At 38.4% G+C, this 26,238-nt stretch overlaps 1 protein-coding gene across 1 annotated transcript in view; it reads left to right on the forward strand.

The window, feature by feature from the left end:
* The window catches only part of ABCC8 (ATP binding cassette subfamily C member 8), a 75,922-nt gene that overhangs the window by 5,978 nt on the left and 43,706 nt on the right, over nucleotides 1–26,238 (forward strand). Inside the window, exons 4-12 of the mRNA XM_057418183.1 lie at nucleotides 4,237–4,403; nucleotides 6,365–6,607; nucleotides 7,440–7,628; nucleotides 10,783–10,947; nucleotides 12,213–12,368; nucleotides 19,823–19,957; nucleotides 20,618–20,780; nucleotides 25,373–25,413; nucleotides 25,703–25,848. Of these exons, the coding sequence (XP_057274166.1) occupies nucleotides 4,237–4,403; nucleotides 6,365–6,607; nucleotides 7,440–7,628; nucleotides 10,783–10,947; nucleotides 12,213–12,368; nucleotides 19,823–19,957; nucleotides 20,618–20,780; nucleotides 25,373–25,413; nucleotides 25,703–25,848 (1,405 nt within the window). The remainder of the gene's footprint in view (nucleotides 1–4,236; nucleotides 4,404–6,364; nucleotides 6,608–7,439; nucleotides 7,629–10,782; nucleotides 10,948–12,212; nucleotides 12,369–19,822; nucleotides 19,958–20,617; nucleotides 20,781–25,372; nucleotides 25,414–25,702; nucleotides 25,849–26,238) is intronic.

Here is a 26,238-nt window from a genome sequence, read left to right on the forward strand (position 1 = left end):
TCTTAGGCAAAAAAAAAAAAAAAAAAATCAGACTACTGTAGTCTTTCCCACTTAATTGGTCTGATTTTAATTTTAACCCAATTTTAACCACAAGCTGGTGGTCTTTGATTTGTTTTATTTTTTGCCTTTTTTTTTTTTTTTTTTTTTTTTTGTCCTTTGTGAGAGAACCTGAGACAGACATTTCTGGAAGCCTCTATGCTTTATTCTTGACAGCACAAATTTATTATCTAACAGTGAGGACCAGACTCAGAGTCATCTTTCAGTGTTAATTGTAGCTACTCTGTATTGACATCTTGGAAAGGGCGATGATAACTTTATGCAAATTAGCCCAGTATGCGATAGATACATTATACCTATACTCAATTATCAACCCACTACAGTGCAGTGTGGCCATGAAGCATCTTACTTTTAGAGCTCAATACAAATGAGGTGAATGGGAACCATGAAGAAAAGCTTAAGGTAGTGATAAACTTCTTGCTGAGTGTATGGCAAAGGAAACCATAAGAAGGTTCTTCATTAGTAAAATGTTGTAGAGGAGACGTAATGTTACACACACACAGAGTACATGACCTAATGTGGCATCTTCTGCTTCTGAGCATCAGTGTAGTTCTACCTAACCGCAGCACACCATCTGTCTCAGCTGCAGGATCAATGCCTACACTTGCAAACAGTTGATAACTGTATAAAGTGAAGGCTGACAGATCCTTAGCCAAGAAGTTACTAAATTCAGTGAGGAAACTTTCACTGATGCACTGCAGTAAATACTTAAAGGTCTGTTCACTAATTCTGAGCTGGATAAATCCTGTGTAACTGTGAAACTTTTGAGATGGTTTCTTTTTTTTTTAAATCTCTTTTACTCTGTACCTTAAAGAAGCCAAGTTCATTTGTGGTCCTTCATAAACAGGCTAAAGGCAGATTCCGTAACAGACCTGGGGATTAGCACATTCTCTTGGGGTATGTAAGACAAGGATGCAAAGTTCCTGTCCTGATCCTGCCTTTCAGCTTTATGCCCAGGCTGTTAGCTATTTTGAAGTAGTAATTCTGAATATCTCTTATAAAAAAAGTTGACAGGGTTTGCAATATTTATTCTCTGAACTTATGATGGAGTCCAGGGTCCCAGTTGAGTGTCTGTCTAGACTGATGGAACATTTTGATCTGCTCCAAATCTTTTGGTTTTGTCCAGTAATTATATTTCAGCAAACATGGCTTTTGCAGTGTAGTGCCGTTTACCAGGGGACTCTCATAATTATGCTAATTTTGATGCTCCTTGCATCCATTCTGGACACTGTGCATAACAGTAGAATAGTTTAGCAGGACATATTTTAGAACAGTTTTCATACTGAATTTGAAAATCTGCTAGCTTCTCAATGTTCAAAATATGTAATTGAATTATAGCATCCGTTTGCATTATCTTTTAAGTTAATTTGTTTTATAGATAAATAAAACTCAGAAATTAAACAGTAGGAGAAAATTATGAAATAATGATAGGACTTAAAGCTTTTAATCCAAAAGGGTTATTAGTATGGGAATACATGAATTTTAATTAAAAAATTGGTTTTTTAGCAAATTGTAATTATATGTCTGCCTTACCATTCTTGTCAGTAAACTAGTTTTCTAATTTAAGTTGCTTGTACCTTGACATTGTAGTTAATTTCCTTGGAATTAGTTTATTGTTTAAAATGGGACCTTCTGTTATCTTATAAATATAACACTTATTGCTTAGTACACAAAATTTCTCTCCAGTCAGACACAGGTTAATTACTGAATCCTATCCAGTTAAGTGCATGGTTTTTCATATCTTGAGCTTAACCCAATAAGGTTGTAGAACAGTTTGAAGTCTCCATTACTTCACTTTTAGTGGTCTGGCCCCAGGCAAGAGTCTGCACTCTGGTGTTATGGGTTGAGGTAGTGTACATGACCCAAGAAAAAGTGAGATCCTTCAGGCCTCTCAAATGCATGTAAAGCAATCAAGTACCTGAAAGCATGCCTACTGGCCTGATCAGTAGGCAGTTCTTGGTGATAATTTCTACAAACCCTCAGCCACTATGCACTCACAAGCAAGATGATGAAAAAACAGTTTGAAAGAAAAAGCCATAACTGTATTTTCCAAGGAGCCTCATCTTGAGTGGCCTGCGAACATCTGTCAGATGAGATTTACATACACTTGTGTTCAAAAGTGAGACACTAAATAAGTTCAAATGCTTCTAGGAGTTATGATAGTGGGAGGTCAGTTATCACCTGAGAATGTTGTGTTTGGTACTTTCTAATACTTCTTAGGTAAAGATAAATTAATGTTCTTATAAAATAGTAACAATTTAAAAGGTGATAGAGACCCTCATTTAAACTCTAAATAGAAGAATGGCTCTGCTAGTTCTTATTTCTAATTCCAAGAGCAATACATAGTTACTAGTTGGGTTGGTTGGTTTTTTTTAGGTGTCCTGTGCTGGTGCAGGTTTTCAACATGAAATATTTGTGCAAATCCTCTTTACTCTGACAAGGATGCATTCTCAGCCTGTTGTAAGAAGTAAGACAAAACAGAAGGATTAACAGATAAAGGCGGATAGGAAGAAAACAGTATGGAATGCATTCTTGGATGAATTGAGGTTTTATAGTCAGACATACCACAAATAGTAAGGAATAGTCCCTCAAAGGTAGGAAACAACCTTAAGCAGGATGAGGAGATTAGATTTGATGCAATATAAACTGGGAAGATGATAGGAAGCCTCACATAAGAAGGCTATAGGTTTACAAGAGGGATTCAGTAAGTATGTGTCTTAAATCCTCTCTGAAATTGCTTCGGCCACTAAAACACAGTGCTGAAGTACCTGATCTCTTAGTGCTTTCTTTACTAACTGGCCTATTAATTTTAGAGGAAGATAGATCTCTTGGCAAATGTCCTAATACTTAGTAGTGCTGTACTGTTCCATTTACTGTCCTCATTTAAATGAGAGTTTTGAAACTGATTTCCACAGAAGCAGGATTGGTGGCCCCAAATCCCATAGATACTCTGTGTTGAATTTAGTTTTACTTGGAAAGGGTAGCCCCATAGGACATCCCCACAGGGCTCTCTAGGGTGCCTCAGGGTAACTGGAACACCACAAATTCTTGGAAATTTGTTCCTTACGATTATTCATATTTGTAAGTTAGACTTACTAATGTCCTGGTTGGAGATTTTCTCTGGTGTTGCAGCAAGACACTCAGAAAGCATATCCATACTTTTCTTGACAGTTAGCGCACCTTCCAGCTGTTGCACCATGGCAGATACAGCAGCAATGAAGGAGTCATGTAAATGAACATAACCCTAGAAGGTATTCCCTTAAGAATGTGGAACAGGAACTGGCTTGGGGTGTGGTGAATGGTACGGAGTATGTTTCCAAATCACCAGAGCTTACTGCAGGGATGATTTATCTGTAACTAACAGTAGCATGAGCACTTTTAAGCAAGAAGTTCAGTAGAACGCTAAGTTAAAATTGTATTCTACAAATGGCAGACCATCCTTCCCTGATGTGCCTGTGGATGTACATTATAAATTACATATATAGAATTTGCATTGAAAAATGGAGCAACAGCAGCTTGGAGAAAATCATAGAATGGTTCAGGTTGGAAAGGACCTTAAGATCATCCAGTTCCAACCCCCCCGCCATGGGCAGGGATGCCTCACACTAGACCATGTTACCCAAGGCTCTGTCCAACCTGGTCTTGAACAATGCCGGGGATGGAGTACTTACCACTTCTTTGGGCAACCTGTGCAGGTGCCTCACCACCCTCACAGTAAAGAACTTCTTTATATCTAACCTAAATCTCCTCTGTGTAAGTTTGAGCCCATTACCGCAGTAATATTTTAATATCTGTTCCTGCATACATCCCAGAGATCTGCAGGAGAAATTAAATGAATTTTCTCCTAGTCAGATTCATAGCAGTTTTGTAGTATCAACCAAATTTGAAGAGCGTCATTCATAGCCACCTTCACTTGTGGGAAAACTTGCTCCCTTGAACTCATCATGTGGATGCATGGTTACCACAGATGGAAATTTCCTTCAGCAAGATTCACTTTGTGAAACTTTCCAAGTATCACTAAATCTAATAGGAAAGGAATTTCTGTTCGAATTAACAAAACCACTCTCTGGTTTTATATATATATTTGTTGCATTCTTTCTGAATGAATATTTAATATTATTATTGTATATTTTTGCAACTGTGGAGCTGACTTTTTTTTTCTTTTTTTTTTCCCTACAGCATTGCTGTTCTACTGGATTTTAGCTTTCATAACTAAAACCATCAAATTTGTAAAGTTCTGTGATAATGGGGTTGGATTTTCTCAGCTTCGATTTTGCCTCACAGGACTCCTGGTTGTTTTATATGGAATGCTACTAGCTGTGGAAATCAATGTCATCAGGGTGAGGGTACGTTAGTATCATAAAAGTCTCCATAAAGTCTTCATATGTGTGTTTTGTTGTTTTGTTTTGGCTGTATTCCTCTTGCTGGGTATTTTGTGTGAAATGCATTTCTAAAGGGGAAAGAAAAATCCACTTAGAAATATATTTGAGAATTCAAGTTAACCCAATTTTATTAGGCCAGTTGAATCTGTAATTTAAAAAAAATGCCAGACTCCACTGCAGTTAAATTAAGATGAATTTCAAGTTTGTTTTAAAAATGTCTATTATGATTTGCAGTTTCAGTGATCAGAAACAAGTATTTCTGATGGAAGTAAAGACTGGGTGAAAGGGATTGTCTGCTCCACCAAAAAGTATCTTAGACACACAAATAGCGTCTCCCATTTTCCAGGAGACAATCACAGTTGACAATATATCAATTTATAGGGGCAACTGGGGTTGCTATCTGGCCAGAGTTCTTCCCGTCTTCTGTCTGTCACTTAGTTGTATGCAGAAATTAAACTTACTCGCAGGAGGGAAAGAAACTTTTCCATGTAAATTTTCTTGCTGCTTTCCTCACATTAGTGTATGAACTCTTCCCAGTAACGCATTCAGCAGTGTGAATTGCATCTGTCTTTGTTCTTTTATGATTTTCTTGAGTGATTTTGTGTGTCTGTATATTTATTTGGTAACTTATGACAAGAATACATCTTAAAGCAGCCTTTTCAGTAACATTTTTTGAAAGAAAGAGGAACTAAAACCTCAATTCTGGACATTCAGTATTTATGTCGTAAATGAAAATCAGTGGACTAGCTTGTGAGAAAAGTGAAATTCAGTTGTGACATTAGAGAGACTTGCTCATAAACCTCATAACAGAACTGCATAATTAAATTATATTTGATCGCTGTGGAATTACAAGTCACAAAGAAGAGTGAAAAATGGTCACTGCCTGTTGTAATCTTTTTTTATGTTGTATTTGCTTGATTTTAATTGTTAAAGGATGTCATTGAAGTATAAAATGAACTAGCCAGCAGTATGGGTTTTCTCACTGCCCACTGTTTCTATGGCAGAATTCAGAGAGCAAGGCTTGTTGCTGCAGCAGCTGAAGAAAAGGACTGGGATGCAAGGAGGGAGAGTTGACCAGTGCTGAGGGGTGGGAAGGGGAAGAGAGCAGAACCATCAGACATTGGCTTCACCTTTTTTTCTCTTGCTTTCCCACATCTTCTTCCAGAAGACAAAAGATTGACTTGCTAGACTTTCAGTCCCAACTGTACCTTCCCCTTCCTTCTGCTGTTCCCATTATTCCTCTAGATGGCCTTTCCCAACCCCATCACCATATTTTCTAGGATCTGTGAATTATTTTCCATCTATGGTTGGAGAAAATATAGCAGTGAAGCATATCCAGAAATCCTAGTTTTATCTTGACAACAGGAAATCATCAGCAGTCTTCCCTTGCTCTTTTGGCATTTAAGCCAGTGAAAACATTTGTTTGTGCCATATGCACCTCCCTAGTTCAGTGGTTTGCGAGACCCGTTCAGGACAGCACAGGTAGCTCCACGTTCTGAGCTAACAAATGTGACGCAGTATGGTATGGAAGATGAATCCCTGTGGTAGCCTCAGGGCTGTGCCTAAGCTTATATACCTCATGTTGTGCTGTCTGGAACTCAGAGTGAGAGGCTGGGGCTGTACTATTTGAAATGTAAGGTGAATACTTTTTTTTGTACAAGCATATCAATTTGTACCTCATAAACAAACTAGTAGTGTTTAGGATGATTTATTTCTGGACTGGATACTTCTGATTTTCCTAGTATCTGAAGGAACTGGATTGCTGTATTGGTTGAATTTGAATGCCTAAGTTTTTTGAGTATTTTTGAGAAACCAAGACTGACTCACTGATTATCTGCAATGTCCTTTATCTCTTGTCTGTTCTTTGTGAATTTTTATTTTCTATGCATTCAGTGTGATTCTTTTGGTATTTTTCTGAATTTCAGCGGTATGTTTTCTTCAAAACTCCTAAAGAAGTTAAACCTCCTGAGGATCTCCAGGACCTTGGTGTTAGATTCTTACAGCCATTTGTGAATCTGTTATCCAAAGGAACGTACTGGTGGATGAATACATTCATCAAGACCGCCCATAAAAAACCAATAGACTTGAAAACTATAGGCAAGCTTCCCATTGCTATGAGAGCTCTGACCAATTATATTCGCCTTAATGAGGCCTTTGAAGCACAGAAGGTATGCAAAGCATGGAATTGTGTCCATCTTGTTACTCAGTGCTTGCATCTTTCATGACTGTTTATGCTGCAAGCATGGTATAAAATTATATTGGCAGATATGATGCAAATGAAGTATCCGTTAGCATAGCTCACCATAGACAAAGAGGTCACATACTCAGTTGTACCTTGTACAAATAATGAAATTTCTCTACCTAAACATGCATATCAAACACATTACTGGTTAAATGCATGTAAGTCCGTATATTCTCTATTTTTCTGTGTCAAGTAATTATAGACTGTATTTACTGAACACCATTATAGTTCTTCCTAGTAAGAGTCAATATTAATGAGGCCTCACAGAACTTTTTTTTCCAATGTTATTTCAGTTGCAGTTTGCCCGTGGGAGAATTCAGGGCCGAAACTACCTCAGATCAAATGCAGTTTAACTCCCTGTTGGGAGCTGAATGTATTAAGGATTTTAAGAGAAGTCTTTTGCATCCTGTCTGAAAAGAGTGTAGGTTTCCAGTCTCTGTTCACAGGAGAACAAAACCTGTCAATTTTCTCTTTTTTACTCTCTCTTCCATCAACCCACAAACAACACACTTGCTTGATCCCTTTTAAGGGTAGGAAAGAAATCATAGTTCCTCTTGTGGAGCAGAATAATGCTTTGTTCTGCCTCTGTAAAAACAAATGAAACAGTAGTTGTAGTTCCTGTGCTTTTCTAGCTCCAAGATTGCAACTGGTTGTCAGTGAATTAAAGCAGGGGTAAAAATACCAGTAATTGTCAGACCTAAGGTTAATATAATTTAATCCTTATTATTGTCTTTTTTTTTCTTTTTTTTTCTAAACAGAACAGAAGGATGTCATCTCCACAAGGATCCAGATCAATTTGGCGTGCTCTCTGCTGTGCTTTTGGAAGACCCTTACTTCTCAGTAGCACATTCCGTATCCTGGCTGACTTGCTTGGATTTGCTGGTCCCCTCTGCATCTCTGGGATTGTTTACAATGTTGGAAAAGGAAATAACACCATCCGCCCGCAGGTACTGTCAAAATGTCATAAAATAGAGTCAAAGAAGTAATATTATGACTATTATTTAGTCTCAGTAAAGAAAGTGACTCTACCCTGTATTTGTGAATGCTAGAAATGATAGTATGTATGTACTGCCTATTACTGCTTTTATATGCTGATGGGGAGCAGGTATGTTACCCAGCATCTAGTCAGGCTTGCGTTCTGGAAAATAACCTCATTCAAGATAATGGTGAAGCACAACCAGAATCCCACTAGAAACATAAGGATTTTAGGTAGAGTCTTGAGTAGCAACTAAATCACGTATGTGACTAAATGTTTTTCAGAAAGGAAAAAGTATCTTTTTAATAGGCTTGGCTTTTAATTTCCAAAAACGAGTGTTGTCTAAGAGGATTAAAGCAGGCTTTTGTCATCACAATAAAATGCCAAGAAGTTCAACTGTGATGAAGAATTTCCACTAGTGCCTTTGGGGACATTGGTTTTGAAAGATCAACTGAAACATGTATTTAAATGATGCTACTTAAATAAACGTTTCCCAAGAAGAAACAGACATACTTCTTGATTAACTTGAGAAAAAAAAAAAAGACAACTCAGGAGGCACCTTTTCAGTATAATGTACATATAACTCGGGCTGGATTTCTATGAGAAAGATCAGTTTATTTCTGCAGCTCACTTACCGTTTGATATAGGACCTTATTTTCTAAGTCTATTGACACTAATGGAAATATACCCATTCATTCAAGTAAGGTTTGGATTAGGTCCACTGTAAATATTGAAATACACCAGATGCTTTGCAGAAAACTTGAGAAAGGCCTCAGGCTAAAATTAATTGTTTACCCATTCTGCAATCCTTATCCTAATATTTGGAAACTTTAATATAGCAAGTAGATTCAATGGAAACCATTTAAAGCAGGACATGAAAATATTAAGACTGTAGGGCTATGTTGCAGCAAAGTACTGTGGAAGCTTTTGAGCTCTGATTCTTGATAATTTGTTTGGAACACTGATTCAGCTGAAATAAGACCAAATCACAATTTATGGATTATCCTATTAAATTTTCCTGTTAGAGTGTTAGCTAGTGCTTCTGCGTGAAAAAAGCTCAGGTGTGGTCCAGATAGGCCCTAAACAAGAGCCTCATCCAGCCTTGACATCATCTGTGTCTAGCTAAATGGTAGCCTTTTTGTTGCCATTTTCACTGTTTGGGGATCACCTAAAAGCAATATATTGATAAACCATGAATGATATTTAAGGGTGTATTTTACCTTTAGCGAAAGGTCTCCAAGAGGCTTTTCCCTGTTTTGACCTGGTTTATATGCATTTTTTATTTAGTTTTTCTGTTAAGAGGCTAATTACCTTTACATTTGAAAATTGCTTTTGCTGGATTATATGAAGTATCTTTCTGAGATGTATGAAAACTTTCTATTTAAACCATCTGTAAATAGACTGGAGTGTTCAGGAAAACCCCCACGTGTATGCACATACCTAGCCAACTGGGTCTACTTCAGAAACAAATACATGAGTTCTACTGCTAGGAATGTTATATTCCTACTTGTAATAAGTCAAGAAAGGAGAAGCTTGCCTTATTCATCGTTTGTTCTTGAAAGCTACAGGAAGAATGTAGCACAGCTCCTGGGAGGTGTGAGAAGCAAACCTTCTAAAACAGTCTTAAAAAGGCAAAGAGAAGTTGAAGGGAAACACTGTTTGTGTCTGATGTGCTGCTGAGTTTGAGGGCATTAGAAAGAATTGCCATACAATGGGACAGAGTCTGACAAACAAAGTAAGCTGTGAGCACAGCAAAGAGCGTCTTTTACCCATCCCTTAATGTGACCTTTTTTTTGTTTAAATAGTTTGGATTGAGGAGATGTTGTAATGAGTCAATTGTATCTTTCAAACAGAAATTTTGTTTGAGAAACTGAATACAAAGAGTTAAATCCTAAAAGATAATATTTGCTCTGTTCCTTAGACCCCCTGTGAGAGATATAAACTACTATGGAGCTGGAACTCTTGAGATCATGTAGGTGTTATAGGCAGTATTAAGTACTTTAGTTAGTGCTGCAGTTAGAGCATGATGGCATCTTAAATTCTGTCACTCTCTTCATGTTTATTTATAACTCCAGTTTCAATATTTATGGCTGCCCCAGAACATTCTTATGACATGAACTTCTCTGAGTGTTAATCATTTCACACCGAAGAAGAGACTGACAGAACGATAACCTTTACATTTTGCTGGTAGCATCTTCAACATTGTACAATGATAGGATTAGCAGTTCCAGTACTAGGAATATCTGCTGACAGGAAACATACAAATGATACACCAAACCTACAGACTTGTTATTTAAAATGGTCATAGGTCCCAGTGTAGCAAAACGCCCAGTATTGATATTTAAGACTGTATGAGCCTAGGGTCTTTGAAGTGTTTAAATAGTGGTGTTTTGCTCAGCCTTTTACTGCGTAGAGCCTACTGTCACTTTTAAAAAGTGGTAATATCCTAAAGTCATCAGGAAAGTGGGACACTGAATGTCCCCAAAGCCATTTCTGAAACTAAAACATCTAATTAATTCCATCAGCTTCTCAAACAAGGTTGTTTGCCTTTTGCATCAAAAGGTTTGGTAGATGTTCAGTTATTTCCTTGTGTGTCCTATGGGCTGACAAGTGTACTTAGACAACTATTGTAATTTAAACACACTGATGCTCGGTGATGCTGTAAACCATAATGGCCTGGTAATGCATCCAAGACTTGGCAAATATCTTGGTGCTTTCACCAAGTGTGTGTGTGTGATATTTATGTATGTATGTTTAAGTCCTCCTTTGCTCGTAAGTGAGTACTAGAAGACATAATGTTTGGTTATCTATTAGATAATGTTTTAATGTGAATTGACACTGCACCAAAATCTCATTGCTAGATAAACATGATTTGTCAAAATGTAATTTGGTGAAAAATGGTATTCTTTTACATACAGTAAAAAGTGTTATTAGCTGCAGTAAGTAGTACTAGCCAAACGTATATGTAGGACAGCATTAAAATTATGCTACTTCTATTACTGTCTTTAATACAATATAGCACAATCTGTAGCAAATTAACAAACTGTGGTTACCTCTGCTTATTAATACTGCAAAACTTGTAATTAGATTACCATTGTACCTTATTTCTTTCTTTTTTTTTATAGACTAAAATTCTTGGTGTTTTCTTTATTTCATCTCAAGAGTTTCTGTCCAATGCTTATGTGTTGGCTGTGCTCTTATTTTTTGCTCTTCTACTACAAAGGACATTTCTCCAAGCATCATACTACGTTGCCATTGAAACAGGAATCAACTTGAGAGGTGCAATACAGGTAGCCAATATATTATTAACTTTTTTTCATCAAATCATATGTGTATTTGTAAATACAAATTAGCATTATAAGAGTTAAATTCTGAAACACTTCTCTACTGAAATGCATTGAATGTAACGTAGACCTGCATTGTTTCTTTTGCATCTTATTTATTTTATATAAACATTTATTTGTATTCTAGTTTGTATTTTTTCTTTAAGCATAAATATGCTGACCGTAAAACTGAATGTAACTTTTGAAAGAATCTAGGTTGTGAGCTACACCTCTTCCATCTCACAGGTGCACTTTTGTAACATCCCATGCAACTAATACAGCTTTAGGATGTACTTTAAATAAACTTTGGACAAAAGGATAAGTGTATTCCCAATGCATGTACTAGTATCTTATTCCATAGTCATGCCACAAAATCAATGAGGCACTGCAGAGTCTGTAGTTACTGAACATAAGTAAGACTGGGAGAATGGAGTTCATAATCATTGTATAACTGTGAACAGCAGATCAAAGTTTTATGTAGTATACCAAGGTCTGTGACTGGAAATAAGAGAATTAGGGGTAAGATTACAGTATGATATTGTGAAGTACACTGGCTGAAACCTACCCTCTGCCAGCTTGAAAGCCAGCCTTTTAAGTTAACACTATTTATCCACTGGACTACATAGAACCTGTGAGAGTCTCTGTGGTGGATGAATGCTTTCATTAGCAGTATAATTGTTTAATTCTCTTTTATCTTACACTTGGAAGCACTTGTCAGTTGCCAGACTTCTGGATTCCATCCATTGGTTTTCCCTTATTAGAGTGAAGTAGAAAATCTCTAACCAAGTAAAAATTTGACCCAGAGTATATAGATTAAAAAATGCATGTCTTTTATCAAGCAGAAGAGCTGCAACTAAGTCAAAAATATGTGGACTACAGCAAGTGTAAAAGGGGAACTGTTGGAAAACAGTGCTACATTAATTTTGTTGAAGAAAAGCTTTGTGTTCTCTGCACTGATAGTACCCAGAGGATGAGGTAACACCAGCAGTTGGAGCGTTCAAATTATTCAAATTGAAATTTCTAGACATCACTCTAACCTTTTTGTGGGTGAATAATTAACACAGTAGCTTAAATTTTTTTGTCATAATATAGAAGACCAAACTTGAAGCTTTTTATTCATGTTACTGGGAATGTTGGTTTCCCTCAGCATGCTGGACTACACCTTTGCTTTAGGCGGAGCTAAAAATGTTATTTTATTTCTATATGCTAACACCTATTGATCTCTCTTACAGACAAAAATATACAATAAAATTATGCAGCTTTCAACTTCCAACATGTCTATGGGGGAGATGACTGCAGGTCAGATCTGTAACCTTGTTGCCATAGACACAAATCAGCTGATGTGGTTCTTTTTCCTCTGCCCTAACCTTTGGGCTATGCCAGTACAGGTAAGGAGATGGAACATGCTTTTGTTATTAATGTGTGTCAGTCTGTGGTGGTTGATTGCTTATTAAAGATAAAAAATAAATAAGATTTCAAGCTATTACCATCTAGAAACATTGTATGTAATATATTTCACATCTGTGACAGGATTGTAGATATTTAGGATCCTATTAAGCTTTTGCTGCTGCCAAACATGCTTTGCATTTGTAGCAAGAATTTATAGAGTGCAGCAGGTTGCGTAATTCCAGAGCATTCATTTATTACATCAGGGGAGTTAATTGGACTATACTGTAATCATTTGTTTCCTGAATCCCAGCAGAAGCAAGAGAAGTAGCCGTTTATTCAAAAATATGTTTGCTTATGGATGATCCTTTACACATCCCTCAAAACTGCTGCTGCATAATAGATGACAAATTATAGCATATGAAATTCCACAGATTGATTTGTTATATGAAACAGTTTTGCTGGTTTGTTCTCTCTGGTGTATTTGGTCCTGTCTCTAAATACTGCTCTTATCCCTTCAGTCCCATGTGCATAACAGAGCAGATCTCTGTTCTGAGTCACACTCAATTGCCTGGTGACTCCTAGTTCCGTGTCCTGTAGCCTTTTGTAATGCCCAGTGAACTACAGCTGTGTCTTATAGAATCTTTAAGAAGAGAAAAGCAGACTCCTAGAGGGCACTTTCACAATTGATTTAAATTAATCTTAAACCTGTTCCCATACTGAAACTGGAGTTCGTACGCAGTGTCTGACATGAAAATACAGTATTTTTACATCCTCTATTGTTCCAGCTCTATAGTCTGTGCACTGTGTCACATGAGCTTGCAGAGCTGCTGAAACACTCATATGATTAAAAGTAGTCTTGTTTCAGTGAAGTCATATTCCTCTGAGTCTGTGAAGTGGTTAATCTCATTGACCATGTGATTGAGTTTACGCTAGTAAAAGGGTAGAGCAGACACAGAGCAGTAGGAGGTCAGAGAAATCTCAGCACAGCCTTGGCTCATTTTTCAAAGTTCTTGCTTACTGAAATGGTGGAAAAGTGTAAATTACTTAGTTTGGAAGAGCCGGTACTTAAACAAAACTGTAGAAAGCTTCTGCACTCCCGTTTAGAAATTTCCTGGGAAAGCTGTCAGTAAAGCACATAGTTTCATCTGATATTAATACAGTACCCTGCAAGTCTTTCTGCTTTCTTTCAGCTACTTGGTATATTTTTGTCAAGAGTGCTTCTATGCTAAAAGTAAATACAAATAGACAAGTTTAAATTCTCTCAGTATTTTCTAAAAGTATCATTTAGCTTCAAAAACATGACGAAAACTCATTGTGTTCATGTCACAAAGGTGATCTGGTTCCAGCACTATGCAGAGGTTGATTTGGCTGCTGTGGAAGTCAGAAAGCTGCAAGTCATCTACCCAGCAGCTTTGCATTTTGGGCTGCATGCTCTGGCCCAAAAATTAAATAATTTTCATGACACTGTATATGGACTGCAACTGGCAGATCATATTTCCAGTCAGTTTCTTACATGGCTTTAGGAGTGTAGCTTGGGAGTTCTGGTGTCCATCAGCCTCCATACTACTGATTTTCTTCTGTAAGGTGTTGAGCATGTAAGAATATTATGTTGAAAAACTGGGGATGGGGAAGAAAAGGCAGCCATTCAGGTGAATGTCCTTCAAGGAGTAAGGTGCTGGACTGCTGGCCATTAGGAGATCAAGATTATTTTCTGACAATAAATACATATATTAGAATTGAGTGGATTTTATAGTTGTTCTCATCAAAGGTTTTTGTCAAGCTGCTACAGATCAAATGAGCAAGTCCTCTTTTGTGATTGTCTTAAAATCATCTGATTGCATGTTAAAACACATTAATTTCCTAATCTGGAAAAAAAAAAACACCTTGTCTTAAGTGTTTTCCCTGGATTTGGTTTTTTCCTCACTGACAAAAAAATACTGGGCAGGGGCAATGCAGGTCCTTCTCCATTGTCAGTGATAGTGAGTTCTTGAATACACCTTGCATGCACTTGAGTAGTCTCAATCTTGGGGAGTATTCTCTGGATAAAAAGAAGTTAGTTTCCTCTTGAAATACTCTGGGAGTCCTCACTTTTTTGCTGTATGTTTTTGAAATATATTATATTACCTTATGTCTTCTAGTATCTAGAAGTGGTAGTGATGAGTAGATTGTTTCCAAGATTGCAGTAGGACACAGGAAAAAGAAATGTCTGAAGCTCTGATAAAACTCTTGCTAACCCCAATGAGAGTTGTGTAAAGTCTCAAATCAGGATAGTGAACACTTTAACATGTAACAATCAGCAGGTTACTGATGATTTCTTTTAACTGTACTTTCATGCTTAACGTTTGCATTTACTCTACATGTGTGGGCTGTATGTAACTATACCTGTTAAAATATAAGATTTCAAGTGATTGTGGTCATATTTATACAGGCCATAGTGTGGGTGTACTCGAAAGTATAAATGCATTTGTCTCTTTCTTGTGCAGGAGTAATTGCATTGGGGTACAGACTAGTTTTCCTAATCTACTCTGGAGAGGTTTATATGTCAGTTAAAAACATTTTGCTTTTTACAATTGAAAAAGGGTGATGGGTATAGCAATTATCAGCAGGAATTTTTCAGAAGAAAAGATGGTTTCTCTGAAATTATGGTGGGAGGAAAAATGGGAAAAAGATAATTTTAAACTGTGGTTGTGGCAAAATCATGATCAAGGAGTGTGTTATAATAGTGATTTCTCATTGCAAAATATAACTATAATGAAAAGAAACCAATATGAAATCTCATATTAAGTGTGGTTACAAGTTGGTAGTTTGTTAGTAATAATTTGGATGTCAGGATACTTTTTGTCCACTTACTAGACGTACCCTGCAATAAGAAATCAGTGATTGTGCACTGGTAAAATGATGTTGAAAGAGCAATGAGGCATTAAGAAGAGTCAGACGCTTTACAGTAATACTTAGTATCCAATTGTTCCCCAGGCTTAGTCTCCATTGTAAGTCTGTTAGTAAAACAGACTATGGAAGAGGTGCCAATTTTATGTACTTTTTTTGTAAGACCACTCTGGCAGCTCAGTGTAGAGAGTGCTCTAGCGCAGCTGAGAATTAAGCCAATTTTATTGCACAGTCTGTAACAGCATTTTGATCTAATGTGCCAGAAGTCACAGATTAATAAAGATTTCCTACAGTCTTTTTGAAAAGATGATTATATTTGCATTAAAATTCATCCTGCAGTGTTTCTCAGCAGATGAGGACAGTCAGTGTCAAAACGTGCTCCTGTTTTGTGGATGGGCAGGCATTTCAAGGCACAAATCGATGGTCATGTTGGTCACAAAGGTTTCTTCAAAACATAGAATCATAGAATAGTTAGGGCTGGAAAGGACCTCAAGATCATCTAGTTCCAATCCCCCCCGCCATGGGCAGGGACACCTCACACTAGACCATGCCACCCAAGGCTCTGTCCAACCTGGCCTTGAACACTGCCAGGGATGGAGCATTCGCAACTTCCCTGGGCAACCCATTCCAGTGCCTCACCACCCTAACAGGAAACAATTTCTTCCTTATATCCAATCTAAACTTCCCCTATTTAAGTTTTAACTCGTTACCCCTTGTCCTATCACCACAGTCCCTAATGAAGAGTCCCTCCCCAGCATCCCTGTAGGTCCCCTTCAGATACTGGAAGGCTCTATGAGGTCTCCACGCAGCCTTCTCTTCTCCAGGCTGAATAGTCTCAACTTCCTCAGTCTGTCTTCATACGGGAGGTGCTCCAGTCCCCTGATCATCCTTGCAGCCCTTCTCTGGACTTGTTCCAACAGTTCCATGTCCTTTTTACTTTGAGGACACCCGAACTGCACACAATACTCCAGGTGAGGTCTCACAAGAGCAGAGCAGAGGGGCAGGATCACCTCCTTCAACCTGCTGGTCATGCTCCTTTTGATGCAGCCCAGGATATGGTTGGCTATTTGGGCTGCGAGCTCACACTGCCTGCTCATGTTCATTTTCTCATTGACCAACACCCCCAAGTCCTTCTCCCCAGGGCTGCTCTGAATCTCTTCTCTGCCCAACCTGTAGCTGTGCCTGCAATTGCTCCAACCCAGGTGTAGGACCTTGCTCTTGGCATGGTTAAACTTCATAAGGTTGTCATCAGCCCACCTCACAAGTGTGTCGAGGTCCCTCTGGATGGCATTCCTTCCTTCCAGCGTATCAACCGAACCACACAGCTTGGTGTCATCAGCAGACTTGCTGAGGACACACTCAATCGCACTGTCAAACATGTTTCCACAACATTCATTCAATACCTTGTTTTGTGAGGCAGCCAAAGCAATTACTGAATGTTCAAGAAATGCCTAATAAAAATTGCACAAGCTTCATTATTATTTACAACAATTTTTAATTGTTGCATGGCTCTTAACAATCAGCATTTCAGTATCTGCTGTGGATTATTTAATAGGCATTCATAACAAGATAGGTTTTCTATAGACTCCAGATAATTTGAGCTCCATCTCTGCTCTGACTGTGGTCAATAGGAGCTTTATCATTGCCTTGAAGTTACTGTTTGAAGGACATTGAAATCCATTAAGAGAGGCCCAGGGTTGCCCATCAATTGAAAGATGCCTTCAGTAGGTTTGGCTCAAACTCTGGGAGCAAAATGAGGCCCTGAAAAGGTTCCCCCCACCATGCCCCCCTGCCCCCCCCTCCATTTTATAAACACCCTTGTTTGGTTTCATTGTGATTATTAAAAAATCCTGTATTCTCATATCTCTGGTTCATTGGCAGGGATAGCTTACAGATGTAATGAAAGGACATTTGTCTCTTTCAAAACTGGCCACAAAGCAGTTTCTGGCTGAAAGTATTTGCTGTCTTCAATAAATAATCAAGACAACATAACAAGAGCTATTGGTGAGCTTCTTGCTTGTGATATAGATCTCTGGCAGGTAAGAGCTTTGGGATTTTGATGAAAGAGAAGGAAAGTGTTTCATTACACAGTTTTTTAAAAATTTTATCATTACCCTCTGAGAAATATTAATGAGAGCCTTTCCATCTGCCAGGTACTATCCTCCCGCTGTTCAGATATTATCCACATACTTCTTATTCTTGTCTGTTTAGTATGTGGTGTGATAAATATAGAATTACTTGCAATAGTGCTTACAGATTTCAGTGTTTTTCAGATATGAGTATTCACACTTTTTTTTTGTCACATACACGATGAATATATTTCAAAAGTTTGCCCTTATTATTTCAATATAAAGAAGATGAAAATGGGATCATTTTTAGTCTATTCGAAACACAGAAATTTTATTGCAAGGTTAACCCTTTCAATAGCTGGAGAAGCAGCTGTGAGCTAGCAACTTCCTCAGGACCCAGTAGCTGGAATAGCTGTACCCTTGTCTATGTGAGAAGCTGAGACTCTTGTTTCTAGAACCAGCCAGTCCCATAAGGTACTTGGCAATCAACTGGTAGTGAGGGAAAGACATACAACAAGCAGGGAGTCAGAGTTCTGCACTGACTTTTTATTTTTGCACACCTATTAACTGTGCACTGTTTAATGCTTTTCTGTATTTTGAGTGCCTAGGTTGTCTGCTCATGAAGAAGCAGTTAGGAATGAATAGCTTGTTCTCTAAAGACCAAGACCATTTCATGTTCTCGAGGGGAGCTCTGCCAGGGCTATCTGACAGAGGCCTTGCATGTTTTCTTTTGCTTCATACACTCATGAATTTCCTGACTTCACATCAAAGCAGATTGCTCACTTTTCACTAAAGATTTTTAATCTACAATTTAACCTTTGCTCTTACTAGATCTGTGGTGTGTATATATAACAGGACTTTACTTTCATGTTACCATGTTTCTAAGTAAATATTGTGAGTTGCATTAGTTGAGTTCATCTGCAGAGAGGCATCAAAGGATTGTAAAGAAGAAAAATAGAAATCTGTCTTTTTCTGTGTGCCTTAAATTCATGGAAGGTTGGAAACTAAGGACTGGCTTTTTCGTTATGGAAATGCCCAATTCTCATCTATATGTGTGGGAATGGGTGGGTGTATGACTACTGAGCTTCAAAATGATGGAAAGATAGTGTTTCTGTGAGGGTTATGAAAGCATGCAAATACAGAAGAGCAGTAGATAACGCTTTAAGGAAATTTCACTTTTTTAATTAGAGAAATGATGTATGAAATTAACTTTCTATCACCATGTTTTCTGATTAATTTATCAGCTTATACTGAAAAATACATAGCATGTCGGTGCTCCAGATTGTTCAGGGGTCAGTCATTAGAATGCTGGTAATTAACATTGGTAGGTCGTATATCTTGAATGGATTTGTTGAGCTGCTTACAGTATCCCTTTCCATCTAGGCTCTGGCTTTGTCTCTAGATTCTCATTTACCCAAAGAAAAACTTTTGTCTTTTAAGCTGCTTCTCTCCAACCATTTTTTTTAATAGTTATTGCCAGTCTGGTGCTGTAGATCTCTAAACCAGCTCCTTGCAAGTTTATGTTAGAGTTCATTTGAAGTTAAGGTTCTTAGTCATATGATTATGATGTTCCTTTTTTATTTACTGTTCAGCAATAATATCAAGTTAACAATTGCAAGATCAGTTGTTTTCAATAATATTCCTTACTAATTTCTGTAGTAAGCAAAAAAATATTCCTCCTTTATGGAAGTCCCAGTGTTGTAGGCTAGTGAGTTCTTGTTAAACTTGGAGGTGTAATTTCTTCCCTGGTGTACAAATGCTTAAATGCCAAAGAAGAAGAAAATTAATTTATAAGTTAAAGAAAATGCATGCTATGACATCTGGCCAATAGGGAAATATATTTAATAATGACTCTAAAGGGAATATCTCAAGGTGTACTTAAACAGGGGAGATTTAGGTTAGATGTAAGGAAGAAATTCTTTTTTGTGAGGGTGGTGAAGCACTGGAACAGGCTGCCAAGACAAGCTGTGGATGCTCTATCCCTGGCAGTTTTCAAGGCCAGGTTGGACAGGGCTTCGAGCAACCTGGTCTAGTGGAAGGTGTCCCTTCCCATGGAAGGGGGTTGGAACTAGACGATCCTTTCCAACCTAAATCATTCTATGATTCTGTGAAAAGAAATTTTTATTTAAAGACTTTTTTTTAACAAATTTGTTTTTAAAGTTGTTTTAAATAGCTGTGAGAATTACATTATAGAAGACCCCCAAATCTGTGCAGTCTTCTTCTATTTGTAATGGGAAGTCTATGCAACAGAAATACACAGAATCCGCAAGCTGGGGACGAACACTAGGTGAGCTTATTTGGTCCTCTGACAGAATATCCTGACTGATCACACCCCACTGTGCCAGTGATGCACAACATGTGATGTTTGTGTGTAGGATTAACTGTATTGGCTTTTGGGTTTGAACCTGCTGTCTAGTTACCCTGTAATTGGTCTTTATGGTGCATACCCAAAGTGAAGGCATCTCAAGCTTACACTTCACTTTCTTTACTCCCAACAGATAATTGTAGGAATTCTTCTGCTGTACTACCTTCTTGGAATCAGTGCCTTAATTGGAGCAGCAGTAATCATAGTCCTTGCACCTGTTCAGTACTTTGTAGCAACAAAACTCTCGCAGGCCCAGAGAAGCACATTGGTAAGTGTCTTCAAACTCATACATGATATAAGTATCACCTCTGGTAGTTTTATGTTGGTCTGTGTTTGGAATTACAATTCAATTACAGATACTTGAGCTAGCCTGAAAACTGAAAGCGGCGTAACTTCCAATTATGCTTTAGTGGAAGTATAAGATTACCATTTTGTATTACTGTGCCTGAGCCAGCTGGCTCTGCTCAGAGTTAAGGTTCCCTACTGCAGGATCACAGCTTCTTGCTCATGTGGTCTTGCTGCTCTGAAGCCTGGCATCGTTGTTTCCATATCATGTTCATTGGGCAGAGCAGCATGCCCAGTCATAGCTTGTCTGCATGTTCTGATCTCCTCTGTATGTTGTCAGTGTGCCCAGTGTGCTGGGCAGTAGAAGTTCTGAGAGGCTGCCTTGCAAGTGATCGGAAAGCTGCCAGAGGAGTAAAGTTTTCAGTACAAGCTATACAATTTAGGTGTGCAAACAAATGGCCTTTTCACTTGAGTCCTAGGGGAGCTCACCTTTGAAAACAACAAAACATCTAAATGGACAGAACTAGTAAAGTATACCTGACTGATTACAAGGGGCTGCATACAATTTTTGTGTGATGCTTATGTTTAGGGGACAGATGCTTTAATTATAGTCTCTAAGTAAATCTGTATGTAAATGTTGCAGGAGTACTCCAATGAGAGACTGAAGAAGACAAATGAGATGCTTCGAGGCATTAAACTCCTTAAACTCTATGCTTGGGAACACATCTTTCACAGCAGTGTAGAGGAAACCAGACAAAAAGAAATGACTAGCCTCAAGTCTTTTGCCCTTTATACCTCCATATCCAGTAAGTCTCTTCCTTTGTTCTAATCCACTCTTCAGCTACTGCATTATTAGCTACTAACGAGTTCACCATTTCTGTTGAGATTGTTTCAGTTGCTTTAGGCTCTGATCTGTACTCCTCACTTTCCAATTAGTCAAACTTTCCATTTATTTCAGTAAATTTTTGCCTGTATGGGAAATATGCCTGAAAGAGAAATCCAAGATTAATGCTTGATAGCATTAAGTTTTCTGGACAAAAGCTTTTAAGAGAAAAGTGTTTCACAGGCTACCTTCAGCCAGCAATACTCTCCTCTGTAACATAGCATTCAGGAGGAAGCATTTGTTGAGGGTTTGGGCTTGGGGTTTTTTTCCCCCTTTTTCCCCTTCCTGCATTTTGCACAATGCAGTATATCATAATATATGACAGGCATTGTCTTTGCATTGAAGCCTCAACAGATGGTACTTACACTTTCTTACTCAAATTTTGGATTTCTTATTAAAAAAAAAGTGATACTTAAGAACATTTCTATATCCTGGAAAGAAAAAATATGAGAATCCTGGCAGTTTCATCATATCATATCATATCTGGATTCTTTTGTCGCGTGTTCTCTTTCAGGCTGCTTAAAGGCATTTATTATACTTTTAAAAAGACCTAGGGCCAATTGAACTCTGTATTTGAGATCACACGCAACACCTATATAATTGCTACTGTGATACTTTAGAGGGAATTAGTAAAGTCATAATGAAGAGCACTGTCCATACAAACAATAAGATATTAACGAAGTGGAAACTTTTAGTGAGCAGCATTCAAATGCCACAAGGTTCCTATACAAATTCCTTCTAGGCTAATAAGGAAGACTACTCCTTAGGAAAATAACTCGTAATGTGGTTAGTGTTTGATTTCATTTGCCCAAGAGATGTGACCAGAAACTTCATCCTATACCCAAATCAGCACAGATGTGCTCCCTTTGTCTGCAGTGGTTCATGTGGCATTAGAATCTATTTATAGTCAAGGCCACAGGTTCAGCTGCAGGACTGAAGGAGCTGCGAAGGTTTATTTGATTTTAAATCCCTACAGTAGTATTTATGACATCCAGGAAAAGGTGCATTCATCCCAAATGTACTGACTGTTCTGTAAAGAAATAGTGATGTGAGAATACATATTTACTGATGCTTCGTTAAATGTTCAGTGTTTATATTTGTATTCTTGTTTTGTACTGCGTGTGATATTTATGGTTATGTAAGACACAGCAGATAATTTCTCAGCTGGGGTAAACCAGTGCAGCTTTTTTATGTTGATGATGCATATAATTTTGGCTTATAAAGGGTTCCTATAGTTCCAGCCTAGAATGTCCTTACACCCTTTGTCTTTAGATGAAATTACACTGATCTTTACCAACTTGCACCTCAGCAGACTAAAAAGGGAACAGGAGAACTTACTTTGTTTCTTACCGTAAGTGTAATTGGAATGACAGGCATGAGCAGTACAAAACATGTTTGCCGATATTGTAGCAAATGTATGATTTAATTTTTTCTAAAAAAGGCAAAAAAGAATGAAAAAGGCAGGAGCTGATCAAGATTTTATGTCCTATTGATCAGAAGGAAGGCAGACACTTCCTAGAATAATAAGAAAGCAGAAATGAGATTTTTATATTTTTTTTTTTAATGTACAGTTTGGAATAGACTGGAATTCTTTTCTAAATGCACTTAGCTACTAACATGAATGAAAAAATATGCTTGGAGTTACTTCTATTCATGAGGAATAGATTTGCATTGGGTTACAAAAGCTATGCCTACAAGTTTCAGGACAGTGTTGGCTAGACCACAAAAAAATTCCACTTCAAGAATGCATGGAAATTGCATCTCATTTGCCTCCCCTCTGTGCCTGTATCCAGTTTCTATGTATATGGAATTGTTCATGTGTACTATAAAAGCCATTATAGAAATTAACTCTTTCTATCATTTTAATGAAATGTGTCCATCAGAATCAAAGCTGGGTTGCAAAGTTGGTGGCGACAACTTTTGAGTTTCAGCAGTGAATTCTGTAACAAAGAAGATTCCTATGTATTTTTGATACCAATTAGTAAAATTGTCCTATGTTCAGTTTTGATAGGATTTAGCACACACTATATATTCAGAAAAGACAAAGAAAGGAGGGGTTTTCCTATTTCTTGGAATTTTTGCCTGATCTGTCAGAAGGCAAGTAACTCCAGGCTTTCTCAGAGGCAAATAACAATAGTTACTATCCTAAAATATTCAGAAACAGCTGAAAACATTTTTCTCAGTTTTCAGTCTGTCTTTCCCCAGTAATAAAGTGCTTTTGACTGCATCTAATTAAACCAAAAAACTTTGGTTGGTTTATTTTAAAAAACATTCTATTATTCTGGACACTTGTATAATTAAAAAAAATAAAAATGAAAAGGAACAATCCCCAAATTCCAGTGGCTCAAAAAGTCCTTATTCATTTGCTTAAAAGTATTTGTGGGTCAGATGATCACACTTTACTTCAGATGAAGTAACTGGGGAACGCTTTTACTGTCTGAACATCACCTATACCTGGGAGGAAAAAAAGGCGGGCATAGTTTAAATAAAAAGGAAGTACCTAGCCTCTTTTCTGTTACATGTGTACTGATCTTTTAATTCTATTTAAGCTACAGAGTCTATATTCTTTTCTGTATTATTTACTTCATGAAATAAATTTGAGCAAAGGTCAAAATGAAAAGATGATGCTGAAGTATCTTCAGGTTGTGAGAGAGGGGACAGACACACAGGGTAAGATGGTAGCTCTGATTCTGACTCAAGCTCCCAGACAGATAACTTGTTATTATTGCATTCTCAACTCACATTCCTCACCAATCTAAAAGAGATCCCTGTACAGAAATGGTATTTGCTTGCTTCTCACCCTCCATCTGTTTAATAACCTCTGAGTGCTATAGTGTATGAGTTGTTATAGTGAGGGAATCCAGGGAACCAAGACAGACACTGTTCAAGGACAGGGAGGAAACTGGTTCATGGTTTGCATATTAATAACTTGGGGCCCAGCTGAAATCTTGACCATATGAAAGCTTGACCATATGTAGATGATGTTAGAACCTCTATCGAGTTCCGAGGAGATTCATAAAGTAGCCAAGCCTAACAAAGCAGGAGTAATTATGGGTAAATCCTTCATAATAATAAACTAAGTCAACAATATAGCGCAGGGCTGCAAATCCTTACTTGCCCTTTGAACCTCATCCTGAAGCCCTGCACCTCAGAAGTGGTGGCCCAGAAGTAGGTCACAGGTTGATGCAGGTGCTCTCCCAGGAGGTCCTACTGCTGGTCTGTTGGATGGGGCAGAGCTAGGTGTGTAGCCATCCTGCGGGGCTGTCCCAGCGTGATGACCTGTGCAGCTGCTGCTGGATCTCCTTTCTTCCCACTATCAGATATTCCAGTTGCCCATCAGACCTTGTACTAGCTCAACCTTTCTGCCTGTCATGAGTCAGAGACCTGTAGCACCTCTAGCCTGAACTGCATGTCAGCTGATCACAGCAGTACACGAGCCATCTTTTTCTAGGGGCAACTGCTGGGTTCTATTTCTTCTGCAAAGCTGTGTGGTGTGGTTTACATCCTGGAGGGAAGGGATGCCATCCAGAGGGACCTTGACAGGCTTCAGAGGTAGGCCCATGCAAACCTCATGAAATTCAACAAGGCCACGTGCAACATCTTGCACCTGGGACAGGGCAATCCCAGGCACAGCTACAGGGTGGGCAGAAAGTGGAGTGAGAGCAGCCCTGTGGAGAAGGACTTGGGAGTATTCATTATGGGAAAATGAACATGAGCTGGCAGTGTGTGCTCACAGCCCAGAAAGCCAACCGTATCCTGGGCTGCATCAAAAGGAACGTGACCAGCAGGTTGAAGGAGATGATCCTGCCCCTCTACCCTGCTCTTATGAAACCCCACCTGCGGTACTGCCTCCAGCTCTGGGGCCACCAACATAAAAAGGACCTGTTGCAGCAAATCCAGAGGAGGCCATGAAAGATGATCAGAGGGCTGGGGCACCTCTCCTATGAAGACAGGCTGAGAGAGCTGGGATTGTTCATCCTGGAGAAGAGAACGCTCCAGGGAGACATTAGAGCACCTTTCCAGTACTAAAGTGGACCTACAAGAAATCTGGAGAGAGACTTTTTACAAGGGCATGTAGTGATAGAACAAGGGGCAATGGCTTTAAACTGAAAGAAGTTTAGATTAGGCATTGGGAAGTTCTTTACTGTGAGGGTGGTGAGGCACTGGAATGGGCTGCCCAGCGAAGACGTGGCTGCCCCATCCCTGGAAGTGTTCAAGGCCAGGTTGGATGGAGCTTCGAGCATGGTGGAAAGTGTCCCTGTCTCTGGAAGTGGGTTTGGAACTAGATGATGTTTAAGGTCCCTTCCAACCCAGTCCACTCTAGGATTCTATGACATGAAGAGAAGGAAACTGTAGGCATTTTAAAACAGTGTATTGATGTGTGTAGATATTTGTGCATTTTTCCTATTTTAGGCATTGAACGTACCATTGTGAACCAGTGCTAGCAGTATTTAAACATTTAGCATGTCTGAATGGAAATTGTTTCTAAATATTCCTACGTGTTTCCCTTCACAGTCTTTATGAATGCAGCGATACCAATTGCAGCGGTACTTATAGTAAGTATGGACTTTTCTAAATAGTGTAATTACAACTGCATTTTCAAGTATAAGTGATTTGGAAATGAGGAAGGAAGAGGACAGGATGCAAACCTGCTACTATTTGCAAGTCACCTGGGTGAGAATGGAAAATGCCCACTTGTCTGTGACCAGAAGCAGTCTGGAATATGCAGCACTCCTCCAAACTGTTAAAAAGAGTATAAATTAAGAAATGCATATGAAATATGAAGTCTTCATGTATTTCCTTCTTGATGACAAAACACTGATGATGATGTCCCTCTCTTTATAGACATTTGTGGTCCATGCTCATCTGACAAGAAATGCTGACTTTTCCCCGTCGGTGGCATTTGCCTCCCTCTCACTGTTTCATATTCTTGTGTCTCCATTGTTCCTGCTCTCCAGTGTGGTTAGGTCGACCGTCAAAGCATTAGTAAGGTGAGAACTGAAAAATTAATATCCTTGCTACCACCTCTCGGACTTCTGAGCATGTGCCTATTGCTCATTTTGTAATGATAATTTAGAAATAATGTGGTAATTATTTATGGTTTTGTTGTAAATTGCTTTCCAACTTTCCACCTTGCATGGTTCACTCGGTGGTATCATGTGGGCCATGTTTTTTGCTGATAAAAATGTCATAACCAGTATTTTGTGGTCCACGGCTAGTACATGGGTTGAGCTATATTGGTATGGCATGCAACTTACATGTGTTAACAACACAGAAACTGAAAACTTACTGAAGATTTAGTTCTGTAAATCACCCAAATGTTTTCTTCCATCAAGCATGTAGAAGCAAAAAAGGTGATCACAGAAGCACATCTGTTTTAG

Source organism: Pezoporus wallicus, unplaced genomic scaffold (assembly GCF_028554395.1).
Source record: "Pezoporus wallicus isolate ANWC-B61680 ecotype Strahan unplaced genomic scaffold, APGP_CSIRO_Pwel_v1 contig_2025, whole genome shotgun sequence".
In the NCBI taxonomy this organism is placed as follows: domain Eukaryota; kingdom Metazoa; phylum Chordata; class Aves; order Psittaciformes; family Psittacidae; genus Pezoporus; species Pezoporus wallicus.